We start from the raw sequence: 14,119 nt of genomic DNA on the forward strand, positions 1-14,119 counted from the left end.
CTGTTATCAGACAAACGCTGTTTACTTTCATAACTGGAGTCATCAAATTGACCTTTTTATTGTGTTGCGTAACTGTGATAATATGTCATATTACTGTTGTAACTATATTGTGTTACTTTAAAGGGGTTACACACCAGAGCGCATATATATATATATATATATATATATATATATATATATATATATATATATATATATATATATATATATATATATATATATATATATATATATATTTATATATATATATATATTAAAGAGTGTATGTTGTGTGTGTGAAATGTTTCTCTGCAAAATGAGCACAAACTGTCAGATTAATGGAGTTGTGGTGGAAACGTGAAGTACAAATACCCCAAACTGTACTTTCATAAAGTAATGCGCTCCTCCTTTGACACTGGTGACGTCCACCAGGTCCATGTCTGTGGTGTCGTCATGGCAGGGATCCAGTGAATCCTCTTATCTTGTTTAAATTGGCCCAGCCTTAAACATGTGGAGTCAAGGATGTGGCATTGAAGGAGCTGCATAAAGGCTGCGGCCGGCGGCGGCTCGGGGCCTTCCTGCAGAGCTCCTCTCTGCTCGGCCCCCTCTGGATCGCCCCCTCTGGATATGACGTGGTTCCTGTGCCTGTGCGTGTTCGTGGCCGTGGGCCTGGCGCTGCTGGCGCTGCAGCTGCGGCTGCGGGCGCTGGCGCGCGGCCCCCAGGAGGCCCCGCGGCTGCCAGCGCTGCCGCTCATCGGCAGCCTGCTGAGCCTGCGCAGCCCGCTCCCTCCTCACCTGCTCTTCAAGGAGCTGCAGGGGAAGTACGGACCCACGTACTCTCTGATGATGGGCTGCCACCGCGTCATGGTGGTCAACCAGCACGCACATGCCAAGCAGGTGCTGCTGAAGAAGGGCAAGATATTCGCTGGAAGACCCAGAACTGTGGGTACACTTCTTCTTCTTCTTCTTCTTCTTCTTCTTCTTCTTCTTCTTCTTCTTCTTCTTCTTCTTCTTCTTCTTCTTCTTCTTCTTCTTCTGCTTCCTATGTTTCTTGTGCTTTGCCATCTTCTTTGTCTTGTTCTTCTTTTTCTGCTTCTCCTTCTTCATAGTCTTTTCTACTTCTTCTTCTTCCTCTCCTTCTGGTTCTTCTTTTGGTTCTGCTTCTTGGTAGTCGTCTTCTTCTGCTGCTTCTTTGTCTTCTACTTCATCTACTTCTTCTTGTGCTTTGTCATCTTCTTTGTCTTCTTCTTCTTCTTCTTCTTCTTCTTCTTCTTCTTCTTCTTCTTCTTCTTCTTCTTCTTCTTCTTCTTCTTCGTAGTCATCTTCTACTTCTTCTATTTCTTCTTCTACTTCTTATTCTTCTGTTTCGTCATCTTCTTTGTCTTCTTCTTCTTTGTCTTCTTCTTCTTTGTCTTCTCTTTCTTCTCCCTCTCCTTTTCCCTCTTCCTCTTCCTCTCCGTCTTCTTCCTCGTCCTCTTCCTCTCCCTCTCCTCCTCCCAGGCTTCATGTGTCTCTTGTGTGTGTGTGATGAAGGTAACCACAGATATTCTGACCAGAGATGGGAAGGACATTGCATTTGGAGACTACAGCGCCTCGTGGAGATTCCACAGGAAAATCGTGCACGGAGCTCTGTGCATGTTTGGAGAGGGCTCAGCCTCCATCGAGAAGATCAGTGAGTACATCACCCTCACTCCTATGCTGGACTACAGATTATGGGTTATGATAGACTACACACACACAGTTCTGCATAATCTACTCCTACCTGTTGTTTGTGTGGACTGACCCTTTAACCTTTGACCTCTAGTCATCAGCATTTTAAAGTTGTGCATATTCTGCTCAGGTTAGTTTTCTCTGCTCTGTATCAGCGTCACTGGGAGTTGCCTGCAGTGGATGACGCGTGAGCGCAGGGTTCTGTTCCTTGTTTACGACATCAGCTCCTGTGTAATGCAGCTGATGGAGGAGTGTTGTGTTCAGGTGAAAGACAGTGGTACAAAGCAATCATATACTTATGTACAATGTTGATGCTAAACTATTTCTGTTTTCTTTTACTGTGTACTTCTGATTCATCTCAGAAAGAACTTACTTTTGACTTCATTGACAGCTTTACTTACGTTTACGGTTGAACTTCAATGTTTGACAAAAAGTATGTTCATGGTTGCTTTACATTTACTGCTAGCAGGGTGTGAAGCATGGTGCTGCTAGCAAGGTGTGAAGCATGGCGCTGCTAGCAGGGTGTGAAGCATGGCGCTGCTAGCAGGGTGTGGAGCATGGTGCTGCTAGCAGGGTGTGGAGCATGGTGCTGCTAGCAGGGTGTGGAGCATGGTGCTGCTAGCAAGGTGTGAAGCATGGCGCTGCTAGCAGGGTGTGGAGCATGGCGCTGCTAGCAGGGTGTGAAGCATGGCGCTGCTAGCAGGGTGTGGAGCATGGTGCTGCTAGCAGGGGTTGGAGCATGGCGCTGCTAGCAGGGTGTGGAGCATGGTGCTGCTAGCAGGGTGTGGAGCATGGTGCTGCTAGCAGGGTGTGGAGTACCTAAAGTCTAAATGGTTGTAACCATGTGGCTCTCCCTGTAAGGGCGTGGTTGTAACGTGCTGCTCTTCTTGTGAGGGCGTGGTTGTCACATGTCGTGGTTGTCACATGTCGTGGTTGTCACATGTCGTGGTTGTCACATGTCGTGGTTGTCACATGGCGTGGTTGTCACATGGCGTGGTTGTCACATGTCGTGGTTGTCACATGTCGTGGTTGTCACATGTCGTGGTTGTCACATGTCGTGGTTGTAACATGTCGTGGTTGTGGTTGTAACATGGCGTGGTTGTAACATGTCGTGGTTGTCACATGGCGTGGTTGTAACGCCCTGCCGGTGTCTCAGTCTCTGCAGAGGCCCGGTCTCTGTGCTGCGTGCTGTCCGAGGCGGCGGCGGCCGGCCTGGCCCTGGACCTGTCCCCCGAGCTGACCCGGGCCGTCACCAACGTCATCTGCTCGCTGTGCTTCAGCTCCTCGTACCGCCGAGGGGACCGGGAGTTCGAGGCCATGCTGCAGTACAGCCAGGGCATCGTGGACACCGTGGCCAAGGACGGCCTGGTGGACATCTTCCCCTGGCTACAGGTGGGCGGCGACAAACGGCATGAACGCAGCAGTCATGTGTGGAGACGAGGCAGCAGGCAGGATTCCTCAGTGTTATGAATAATTCATGACTGTGTAACTGGCCCAGTGGGAGCGTGGAGGTGAGGAGCAGGTGTTACACCACCTGGTACATGTGACGTGTCTCTCCTGGTCTCAGGTGTTCCCGAACGCCGGCCTGCAGCTCCTGAAGCGCTGCGTTTCAGTCAGAGACAAACTGCTGCAGAAGAAATATGACGAGCACAAGGTACAGCCCGCTCTTCATCATGATGATGCTCTGGAGGCTCACTTCACATTGACATGTGTGTGCGTGTGTGTGTGTGTGTGTGTGTGTGCAGGCAGACTACAGTGACCATGTGCAGAGGGACCTGCTGGACGCTCTGCTGAGGGCCAAACGCAGCGCTGAGAACAACAACACGGAGGTCAGCGAGGCCGCCGGCCTCAGCGACGACCACCTGCTCATGACGGTGGGCGACATCTTCGGAGCCGGAGTGGAAACCACCACCACCGTGCTCAAGTGGGCCATCGCCTACCTCATCCACTACCCGCAGGTGTGTGTGTGTGTGTGTGTGTGTGTTTACCTGCTTGACACTGTCTGACGTCGTTTGGCTCTGAGTGTTTTAAATGTGACATATTCGGAGCTGCAGTACCTCTGGAGTCCACTAGGTGCTGCTCTGATGTCATCATACACCACAGTCATGGCTCCTTTGTGGGTCCTGATCACGGTTGTGTAGAAGTATGTTGTCAGCTTCTTCGTCTGGCCTCCTCAGACCTCATGTCTGAACCCTGTGTGTGATGTCACAGATCAACAGTGTTGCTGCAACATGTCTGTGGCTCATGGAAGTCTAGTCGCCACGACGGTGAGAAAATCATCATATAAAATCATTAAAAATCATTTTAAAAGCGTTTACAAGAGATTCTACATTTGACTCCTTTCTTTACAGAGATCGTTTAAAGGCGATACAATAAGTCCAGGAAGCTTTACAGTAAACTGCTCTTCCTCCTCGGCAGCGAGGAGTTTGAGTTCTGGCATTTTAAACCCTTGTTGACCTTTTGCTTCTCCTCAGTTTAACGTGTCTGTACGCCCTCTAGTGTTGAGGGAGGATCCTGCACTGAGCAGCGTTCAGCCTGTGTGAGGCCTGATAAAACACTCGTGCATCAAGATGAAGTGTATTCCTGGTGCACAACATGCTTCTGCTTGTCCGTGTCCAGGTGCAGAGGCGTATCCAGGAGGAGCTGGACCGCCAGGTGGGGGGGGACAGGTGTCCCCAGCTCAGTGACCGGGGCAGCCTGCCCTACCTGGAGGCCACCATCAGGGAGGTGCTGCGCATCCGGCCCGTGGCCCCGCTGCTCATCCCCCATGTGGCCCTCAGCGACACCAGGTAGCCCGACGGGGCCGAGCAACAGATGGAGGAACTGGACCGGTTCTGGAGACTCTTGCCCTAAACGTTGTGTCTGTGCTCCTGCAGCATCGGGGATTTCTCCGTGAAGAAAGGGACCCGGGTCATCGTCAACCTGTGGTCTCTGCACCACGACGAGAAGGAGTGGAAGAACCCGGAGCTCTTTGACCCGGGTGAGAGCGCTGCGGTCCAATGTGGGCCGTGTGGTCCTGGACAATGACAGGTGACGTAGTTCATGGAGCCGATTGTTGTCCTGATGGTGTCTGGTCCCGTGTGGTTCCTCTGCAGGTCGGTTCCTGGACAGCGAGGGCACGGGTCTGACCATCCCGTCGTCCAGCTACCTGCCCTTCGGTGCCGGGGTGCGGGTGTGTCTGGGCGAGGCTTTGGCCAAGATGGAGCTCTTCCTCTTCCTGTCGTGGATCCTGCAGCACTTCACCCTATCGGTGCCGCCGGGCCACTCCTTGCCCCACCTGGAGGGCAAGTTCGGTGTGGTGCTCCAGCCGGCCCGGTACAAGGTGCACGCCGCGCCGAGGCCGGGCTGGGAGAGCGGCAAGGGCGAGACGTGTTGAGGCGCGCCGCGTTGAGGAGTTGAGGCGTTGAGGCGTTGAGGCTCGCCGTGTTGAGGCTCACACTCACCGTGTTGAGGCTCAACACGTTGAGGCTCAACACGTTGAGGCTCAACACGTTGAGGCTCAACACGTTGAGGCTAGTTGTGTCGAGGCGTTGAGGCTCATCGCGTTGAGTCTCATCGCGTTGAGTCTCATCGCGTTGAGTCTCATCGCGTTGAGACTCGCTGCGTTGAGGCGTCGAGGCTCGTGCCGTGAGGCTCAGCGTGTTCAGACTCGTCGCGTTGAGGCTCGGCGTGTTCAGACTCGTCGCGTTGAGGCTCGGCGTGTTCAGACTCGTCGCGTTGAGGCTCGGCGTGTTCAGACTCGTCGCGTTGAGGCTCAGCGTGTTCAGACTCGTCGCGTTGAGGCTCGGCGTGTTCAGACTCGTCGCGTTGAGGCTCGGCGTGTTCAGACTCGTCGCGTTGAGGCTCGGCGTGTTCAGACTCGTCGCGTTGAGGCTCGGCGTGTTCAGACTCGTCGCGTTGAGGCTCGGCGTGTTCAGACTCGTCGCGTTGAGGCTCGGCGTGTTCAGACTCATCGCGTTGAGGCTCGGCGTGTGCCTCGGCATCAGTGTCTCCTTCTGGAGCTGAGAGTCTGCAGCTTGCGGCAGTGAACTGGACATGACATCTCTCTGAAGGACATTCATTATCATTTCATTTCTATATCATGTAACACAATCTCTACCAACACTTCCGTATGTTATTTATAAATAAAACTTGGAGTCTTGATACAAAGTGTTTGATCCAGTTATTTCTGCTGTCAATCGGTATCGCATAAGGAAACACACACACACACACACACACACACACACACACACCTCCACATAATGTACCTGTTGCTGCAGCTCCTTGCTGCTAGTCTGTTAGCAATCAGAGCTAACACACCTTCAAGGAAAAGAAAAGAAGGTTAATGTGCAGACGGGTAGGTCTCTATTCACGGTGACCATCACCCAAATACACGTAATGTACCTTTGCTAGCTAGCGTAGCATAGCGTAGCATATGCTCAGGCTGGTTAGTGAGTATAAACTTCAGCATGAACAAAATGATAGATCATTTATTAATCCCACAAGGGGAAATTGTTTTGTTTCAAAATCAATATTAAGTAAAAAAAAAGAAAAGAAAAAAAAGCACAATATATACAAAAATAGAATTATATTAAATTTACTCCATTTACCATAAAATGTAGTTTTCCTATTTTTCAAAATAAAAAAGAACTGTATAATTAAAATAGCTAGTTTGTATTTTGGGACAGCAAAAGATTTAACATAACACATATCATATATATGCATATACACATATGTTTTAATATTTATATATATATACACACAACCTCTGCATTCATTTCAAACTGTACAAATTGTCATTAAAATAGAACATTTTCGTTTTAAAGTGTTGCTCCGTGGTATAAAATACCTCAGTGGTTCCTCTGGTACGCGGTACAGCTGCAGTGTGTTGAAAAGAGTGTAAACTAAGTAACTCCACATGTCTGCAGGCTAACGTGGTTCTGAGCAGCTTAAATGTGTCACTGCCTCAAACACAACACACAAACACACAACACACAACACACCAGACAAAAGCTACACCTCACAGGACAGTGAAACTCTCATTGCTCATGTTTTGGCACTTTTAATACATTTAGTTTAAGTAATAAGTCACAGAGAGATGGCAGCAGTTAAGCAACGGCTTTACTCTTCTATGAATGAGTGTGTGTGTGTGTGTGTGTGTGTGTGTGTGTGTGTGTGTGTGTGTGTGTGTGTGTGTGTGTGTGTGTGTGTGTTGTGCAGTGGCTCCTGTGAGGCCCCGCAGGCTGAAGGGTGTCCCCTCCTTTCATACACCTGTTTTGTTGGGGTATGCTGATTGACACCCAGAGCCCCGCCCCCCTGCACTTGTCCTTTCATTGTAATTGGCTCGACACTGGCGTGTATGGAAACCCCCCCCCTCCCGATCCCCCCTCGCGACCCTTGGCTCACACCTTGACTAGCAGGAGAATGCGCGAGGGCGCAGGCGGGCGGGTGCGCGCGTGCACACCCACACACACACACCCACACACACACACACACACACACCCCACACACACACACACACACACACACACACACACACACCCCCACACACACACACACACACACACTCCCAGGCGGCCGCCGTGAGCCTCAGGCGCTGCTCTCACTCGTCCCACCGCGCGCGGGCAGCTTGACGCAGGTCCGCGCCCGCCGCCGCACGCCGGCGCCCCGCAGCGCGCGCAGACATGCCGCGGTCCTTCCTGGTGAAGCAGCAGCCCGGCAGGAGGCCGGCACGCGGGAGACCGGAGCCGGACACTGCAGGTAGGACCACCGCGAGGGGCCGAGGCGGTCAGACACACAGTGTGGATTGAAAAGTGGCGTTAATCTCAGGTGGCGTCCTGGACTGACCGAAACTAGCGCGGAGACGGATTATTGCGCAACACCCGCTCTCCCACCGGCCTGCTCACACACTCATCATGTTTGAAGTTCAGAAGAAGTGATTTCATGTTGACTTTGAGTGCTGAAGGGCTTGTGGACGTGTTCCTGTGTTAGAGAGTTCATCCTGAGCTCTGACTCAAAAACATCCGGTTTGAAATACACTGAAAACTGTTGGAGTGCAATTTACTGAAAAAAGTCTAAGAAACAATTTCCACACAGAAATGTTTAGTCATTTTTACAAGACTAAGAATGTTTTTTCATCCAAAATGTTCAAGTAAATGTTACTTCAGGTTGTTGAGTCAATCCAGTGGTTAGTTAATATTACTTAGTGTGAATGATTCAATAAATAAGGATTCATAATTACAAACACAAAGTAACACATTAAATAAAAGGTGATCTCTTGAAGTAAAAGGACTGAAATACATAATCAATGTAATAAATACCAACACGTCTACACATGCCCCTCTCATGCAGGATAAACATGATCTCTCCTTTTAGAGAGATCATGTTTATCCTGTAAATGTTTTAAAACCAGCGCCCGCTCCGCCTCTCTGCTCTCCACAAAGGACGGGAGGAGAAGGCGCTGCATAAAGGACGGCACAGTTTTGTCTGGCCACAAACAAAATGTGGTTTTGTGTTTAGCAGGTGCAAAATCCGCAGGTCCTCAAGGAGAGCAGGAGAGCAGGAGGGCCCCATTAAGCCGCCTCAAGAGCCTCACCGCAGCCTCCCAGGCTCCTCCGGACAAATCCCTCCTTCAACCTTTGTGTTGCTTCCAATACAGCCCTTAAAGCGAGCTCGAGCCGGCCTCCCCCCTACACCCCCTACACCCCCCCCTACACCCCCCCTCCCCCCCACCACAGCCTCCCAGTGCCATCTGAGTCCTGTTAGGAGGAAGAGCCATGAGACTGAACTCTCGCTCCATGTGAAGATTAATACTCTGATTTAAGCTCAATGAGCTCGGTCAACTCTGACAATATTTAAAATGGTAAATCTTTGACTTGGTTTGCTTGCATCTTTTCAAAGATCATATTCCTGAACTTCTGTCTTTATGAAGAACAGTTTGAGTTGAGGATGAAGTTCAGGATTTAAATCAGAGCCCCTGACAAACTGGTTCAAAATAGACTTTTCTCAAAATTCTAAATAGCATCCCAAATAAAACTCTGTTTTAACATGCACGTGTTTAAGTTATTATCAGATTAATTATTTAAAAAAAGTTGCATCCACTCAACCTGTCACACTGTAACCAGTCCAAGAAAACATCCGAACCTTTTTAAAGTATAAATCTAACTTTTTTTGGTCTGACTTCATATATGGCATGATGATTTGAACACGTGTGTGTGTGTGTGTGCGTGTGTGTGTGTGTGTGTGTGTGTGTGTGTGTGTGTGTGTGTGTGTGTGTGTGTGTTCTGCAGTGGCACCCTGCAGCACCCATGAAGGCGCTGCGCTGCACCCTCCTCCTCCTCTTCCTCCTCCTCCTCCTCGTCCAGCCTCGAGCCCCCGGCTGCCGCCTCGAGCCCGGTGCCCCTCCCCTCTCTGCCCCCCAGAGGCCTCGGACCCGGCCGGCTCCTGCGCCGTGAGGCTGGACCTGCAGCCCGGGAGGAGAGCGGGCCCGGCGCCGCCGTCCCTCCCTCTGCTCGCCCTCTTTCCAGCCGTCCCCCCCGGAGGGAGCCTCCACGAGTGCTTCGAGTGTTTGGACTGTCACAAAGAGTACTTGAGCTTCTCGAGCCTCAGCAAACACAAGCAGCTCCAGTGCGAGTGGAGCAGGAAGAAGTACTTCAGCTGCAAGTACTGCGAGAAGGAGTACGTCAGCCTGGGAGCGCTGAAGATGCACATCCGCACACACACACTGCCCTGTGTGTGTAAACTCTGCGGCAAGGCCTTCTCCAGGCCCTGGCTGCTGCAGGGACACATACGAACACACACAGGTCAGTGAGACGCACACATTCGCATCCTGGAGGTGCAGCGCACACATGCTGCAAACAAACAGGGGGTCAGCACTTCAGCGCCAGAACTCAAAGTGCATTGTGGGTCCATTCTCATGGTATTCACCTGCTGCAGTCTGAGAGCCGAGCCTGCAGGCCGGTCCATGAACTCCACTGAGAAAGCTTGAAACACAGCTGAACAATCCCAGATTAAAGTTCAGTTTCATACTCTCTGTCTCTCTCTGAGTTTTTTTTAGCTGGTTTCAGCACCGTTAGCTGGCTTCAGCACCGTTAGCTAATTTCAGCACCGTTAGCTAGGTTCAGCACCGTTAGCTGGCTTCAGCACCGTTAGCTGGCTTCAGCACCGTTAGCTGGTTTCAGCACCATTAGCTGGCTTCAGCATGGTTAGCTAGTTTCGGCACCGTTAGCTGGCTTCAGCACCGTTAGCTAATTTCAGCACCGTTAGCTGGCTTCAGCACCGTTAGCTGGCTTCAGCACTGTTAGCTAATTTCAGCACCGTTAGCTGGCTTCAGCACGGTTAGCTGGCTTCAACACCGTTAGCTGGCTTCAGCACCGTTAGCTGGCTTCAGCACCGTTAGCTGGCTTCAGCACCGTTAGCTAATTTCAGCACCGTTAGCTGGCTTCAGCACCGTTAGCTAATTTCAGCACCGTTAGCTGGCTTCAGCACCGTTAGCTGGCTTCAGCACCGTTAGCTAGTTTCAGCACCGTTAGCTGGCTTCAGCACCGTTAGCTGGCTTCAACACCGTTAGCTGGCTTCAGCACCGTTAGCTGGCTTTAGCACGGTTAGCTGGCTTCAGCAGTTAGCTGGCTTCAGCACCGTTAGCTGGCTTCAGCAGTTAGCTGGCTTCAACACCGTTAGCTGGCTTCAGCACCGTTAGCTGGCTTCATCACGGTTAGCTGGCTTCAGCAGTTAGCTGGCTTCAGCACCGTTAGCTAGTTTTAGTACCGTTAGCTGGCTTCAGCAGTTAGCTGGCTTCAACACCGTTAGCTGGCTTCATCACGGTTAGCTGGCTTCAGCACCGTTAGCTAGTTTTAGTACCGTTAGCTGGTTTCAGCACCGTTAGCTGGCTTCAGCACCGTTAGCCCCTCACTGACATGCCTCTGTTCCTTCTGCAGGAGAGAAGCCGTTCTCCTGCCTCCACTGCAGCAGAGCGTTCGCTGACCGGTCCAACCTGCGAGCTCACCTCCAGACCCACTCCCAGGTGAAAAAGTACCAGTGTGCCGGCTGCTTCAAGACCTTCTCCAGGATCTCACTGTTAGCCAAGCACCAGGAGGCCGGCTGCCCGCTGTCCTGACGCCGGCAACTCACAGCTCAAAACACTCTTCTGGAGAGTTTCACTGGGCCAGAACATCTGGAACTTCCTGCCAGAAGCCGTTCAGTGTAAAGGTGTACAAACCAACAGTTTTTTAAGGGTTCACAGTCTTCACAGGTTGAGTCAGCATCAATGGAACAGTCTCAATATGTCGATCACGTCTTTGCCTTTTCTGCCCGACTAGAACTAGTGCGGACGTAGCCGAGTAGTTACGTTGAGTTTACATGAGTCACATCCAGCGTTGTGTAATAAAGTTGTTTTGTTTCTGAATAAAACTGCATTTTGTTTGACATTACTTTAGAGATTTAATGAGATTTAAATAGTTATATGAAACTTAACCCTGCACAGGTGTCATGAATGAGAAAGTTAGCAATAGAGACCAAGGTGTAAACATGTTTATCTGAGCTGTAACGAGGTCTATGAAGACTGACTTGCTTTTGGAGCCGGTCTCAAGTGGCCAATCCAGGTATTGCAGTTTTTTGGCATTTCCTCATTGGCTTCATGTTTGAGTCCCAGAGATGGTGTTGGAGGGATTTTACACTTTATGTTTTGGAAACGTGAATGAACTTGCCGGAAGTAAAAACAAACCATGTTTACATGAGCACAAGGGTACACAACAAGATCGTAAAGGCTGACTCGACAGTGTGACAATGTTTTGTCTCATTTAGCCACTTTTGACACAAAATCAGCTTCAAAGAATGTAAAATAAATTGTTGAATAAAATTTGAAATCACAAACTTGTGAACCTTATTTCGGGCATCCCCGTTCAAAAGACCTTTTGGTTTTGTTTCAACTTGATTGACTCTACCTGTGTGTATAGAACTAGGGTTACAATATTATAACTTTTAATTCTTCATGACATACTAGCACTACTGAACTACTGAAGCTTCTTTGAACTGCTTAATGTCCTTTTAATGTAACTTCTATATTACATTTTGACGTGAGGATACCTTTTAGATGTCCTGTGTTGTTTAATGATGGATGGTCCTCAAAGCGATGACATCACTTCAGCTTCAGCTCTATGAAAATGTATAAAAGTAACATGGATGCTGCCTTTCTGAATTCCCAAATCTATCTCTATATTGTCAGTAAATTATCAATTCATTGTCATTCAGCACAGTCCAGGCATATGCTATATTGTCATGGCTGAAATGTGCAGTTGAATGAAGACATGATCTGAGTTTTCCCACCAGCGGAGAAGATATTTGCCTTGATGTCCCAATGCAGCGAACACTTTCCCTGCCCTGCACCTGTAGGGTGAGTGTGAGCACCTGTTGTTTGCCCACCAAGATAGTCATGATGTAATGGAATGCTATGAACAGAAACTGTCTGTGGAACAAGATCTAAATATTCCTAACCAGTCGGGTTCATTTCCAATACACACAGATGCTATTCTGACCCCCTGCAGGCCTATAAATACATGGAAAGCTGTTATATTAGGCACGAGGGCAGCTCTCCATCTCACAGTGTGTCAGTAATACAAGACAGCGCCACCGGATTTAGCTGCCGTCCAGGCCTATTTTTAGGCTACAATATGAGGCCAACAGATACAGTAGAAAATAAGTGTGATCATGTCGGTATTTTCCACAGTGAATGGAAGTATTTGGATAAAGTCCCTCAGCACAGACCTCTGATGACACTTGTTACCAAGACACCTGTCAGAGTGTGCAATAGGGAGGCTGTGTGTGTGTGTGTGTGTGTGTGTGTGTGTGTGTGTGTGTGTGTGTGTGTGTGTGTGTGTGTGTGTGTGTGTGCAATAGGGAGTGTACATGTTGGAACACTTCAGGATAAAGAAGGTCTGAGGCTCCAGAAAGGTCAGATGAGATGCAGGAGAGGTCGTGTTTAAGGCTTTATGTGTCAAAGGACATGAACGCTGCGTTTCAGAAGCTCCATCAGGTCTTGATCCACTCTTACGTGGTCGATACTTTCACTGCTTTAAGTCTGCACATGTTCAAACCCCATCACCTCAGGCTCTTTGTTGTCACGTTGTAGTCCACGAGCCCGGCTCTGCTTTCTCAAGCGTTACTTCCCATAAACCAACCTTCACTTTGGTGAGCTCCTTCAGCGCCGTTAGCTGGCTTCAGCACTGTTAGCTGGTTTCAGCACCGTTAGCTGGTTTCAGCTCCATTAGCTGGTTTCAGCTCCATTAGCTGGCTTCAGCACCGTTAGCTGGTTTCGGCAACGTTAGCTGGCTTCAGCTCCATTAGCTGGTTTCAGCACCGTTAGCTGGCTTCAGCACCGTTAGCTGGTTTCAGCACCGTTAGCTGGTTTCAGCTCCATTAGCTGGTTTCAGCTCCATTAGCTGGTTTCAGCACCGTTAGCTGGCTTCAGCACCATTAGCTGGTTTCAGCTCCATTAGCTGGTTTCAGCTCCATTAGCTGGCTTCAGCACCGTTAGCTGGTTTCAGCTCCATTAGCTGGTTTCAGCACCGTTAGCTGGCTTCAGCACCGTTAGCTGGTTTCAGCTCCATTAGCTGGTTTCAGCTCCATTAGCTGGTTTCAGCACCGTTAGCTGGCTTCAGCACCGTTAGCTGGTTTCAGCTCCATTAGCTGGTTTCAGCACCGTTAGCTGGCTTCAGCTCCGTTAGCTGGTTTCAGCTCCGTTAGCTGGTTTCAGCTCCGTTAGCTAGTTTCAGAGATATGCTCTGAATTTAATTTAGAGCACTTTTAACTACATATTTTGAGTTGCCGAAACATAAACATAAGAATGTTTATCACGCTTTCGTCGCTACAAACAGATATTGTGGGAAAGCAATGCTGCAATGTGATGTCATGAGCTACACTCAGGATCAACATTTAGCAACATTGTTGCTTTTTGTACGTGAGCGATGAATGAGAAAATAATGGTGGATTGTTATGGAGGCGAAGAGACGGCAGGAAGGAGGGAGCTGGATATATCTGAGCTGCTCAGGAGGCGCTAACACTTAGCCAAGTCATTACACCCCCTCCTCTTTTTCCACCTGGAGAGAGAGAGAGAGAGAGAGAGAGAGAGAGAGAGAGAGAGAGAGAGAGAGAGAGAGAGAGATGGGATTTCACGTGTGGTGCTCACTATAAATAATTCACTAATCATATATCTGGACACAGAAATCAGACATGAATCCCAAATCGTGGCTAATTCAGCCAAAGCGACCTGCAGAGGAGGAAGCTGCAGGAAGGTGAACGGATGAACTTTATAGATCTGTTCCAGTCTTCCGACCACTTAAAGCGCTTTCACACCATCTCTCATCATTCACATGTTCACGCTCTTGAGGGGGATGTTTAAATAAAATTGACTTAACTTGAATTAAATTCCGACATAGCAATTAAAAGTTTGAATAAG

At 49.3% G+C, this 14,119-nt stretch overlaps 2 protein-coding genes across 2 annotated transcripts; both read left to right on the forward strand.

The window, feature by feature from the left end:
* The first annotated feature begins 591 nt into the window (after window positions 1-591).
* On the forward strand, window positions 592-5,117 carry cyp17a1 (cytochrome P450, family 17, subfamily A, polypeptide 1). Its single transcript, XM_068599364.1, has 8 exons — window positions 592-921; window positions 1,513-1,651; window positions 2,846-3,081; window positions 3,257-3,343; window positions 3,435-3,647; window positions 4,309-4,478; window positions 4,566-4,669; window positions 4,785-5,117. The coding sequence occupies exons 1-8, from the start codon at window positions 607-609 to the stop codon at window positions 5,063-5,065; spliced, it is 1,545 nt and encodes a 514-aa protein (XP_068455465.1). The 5' UTR covers window positions 592-606; the 3' UTR covers window positions 5,066-5,117.
* Window positions 5,118-7,352: 2,235 nt separating this feature from the next.
* Window positions 7,353-11,485, forward strand: snai3 (snail family zinc finger 3). Its single transcript, XM_068599352.1, has 3 exons — window positions 7,353-7,428; window positions 8,958-9,470; window positions 10,605-11,485. The coding sequence occupies exons 1-3, from the start codon at window positions 7,353-7,355 to the stop codon at window positions 10,781-10,783; spliced, it is 768 nt and encodes a 255-aa protein (XP_068455453.1). The 3' UTR covers window positions 10,784-11,485.
* Window positions 11,486-14,119: the final 2,634 nt, after the last annotated feature.

The sequence above is a fragment of the Clinocottus analis genome, unplaced genomic scaffold (genome assembly GCF_023055335.1).
Source record: "Clinocottus analis isolate CAN_PGR_092001 unplaced genomic scaffold, fCliAna1.0.p SCAF_46, whole genome shotgun sequence".
In the NCBI taxonomy this organism is placed as follows: Eukaryota; Metazoa; Chordata; class Actinopteri; order Perciformes; family Cottidae; genus Clinocottus; species Clinocottus analis.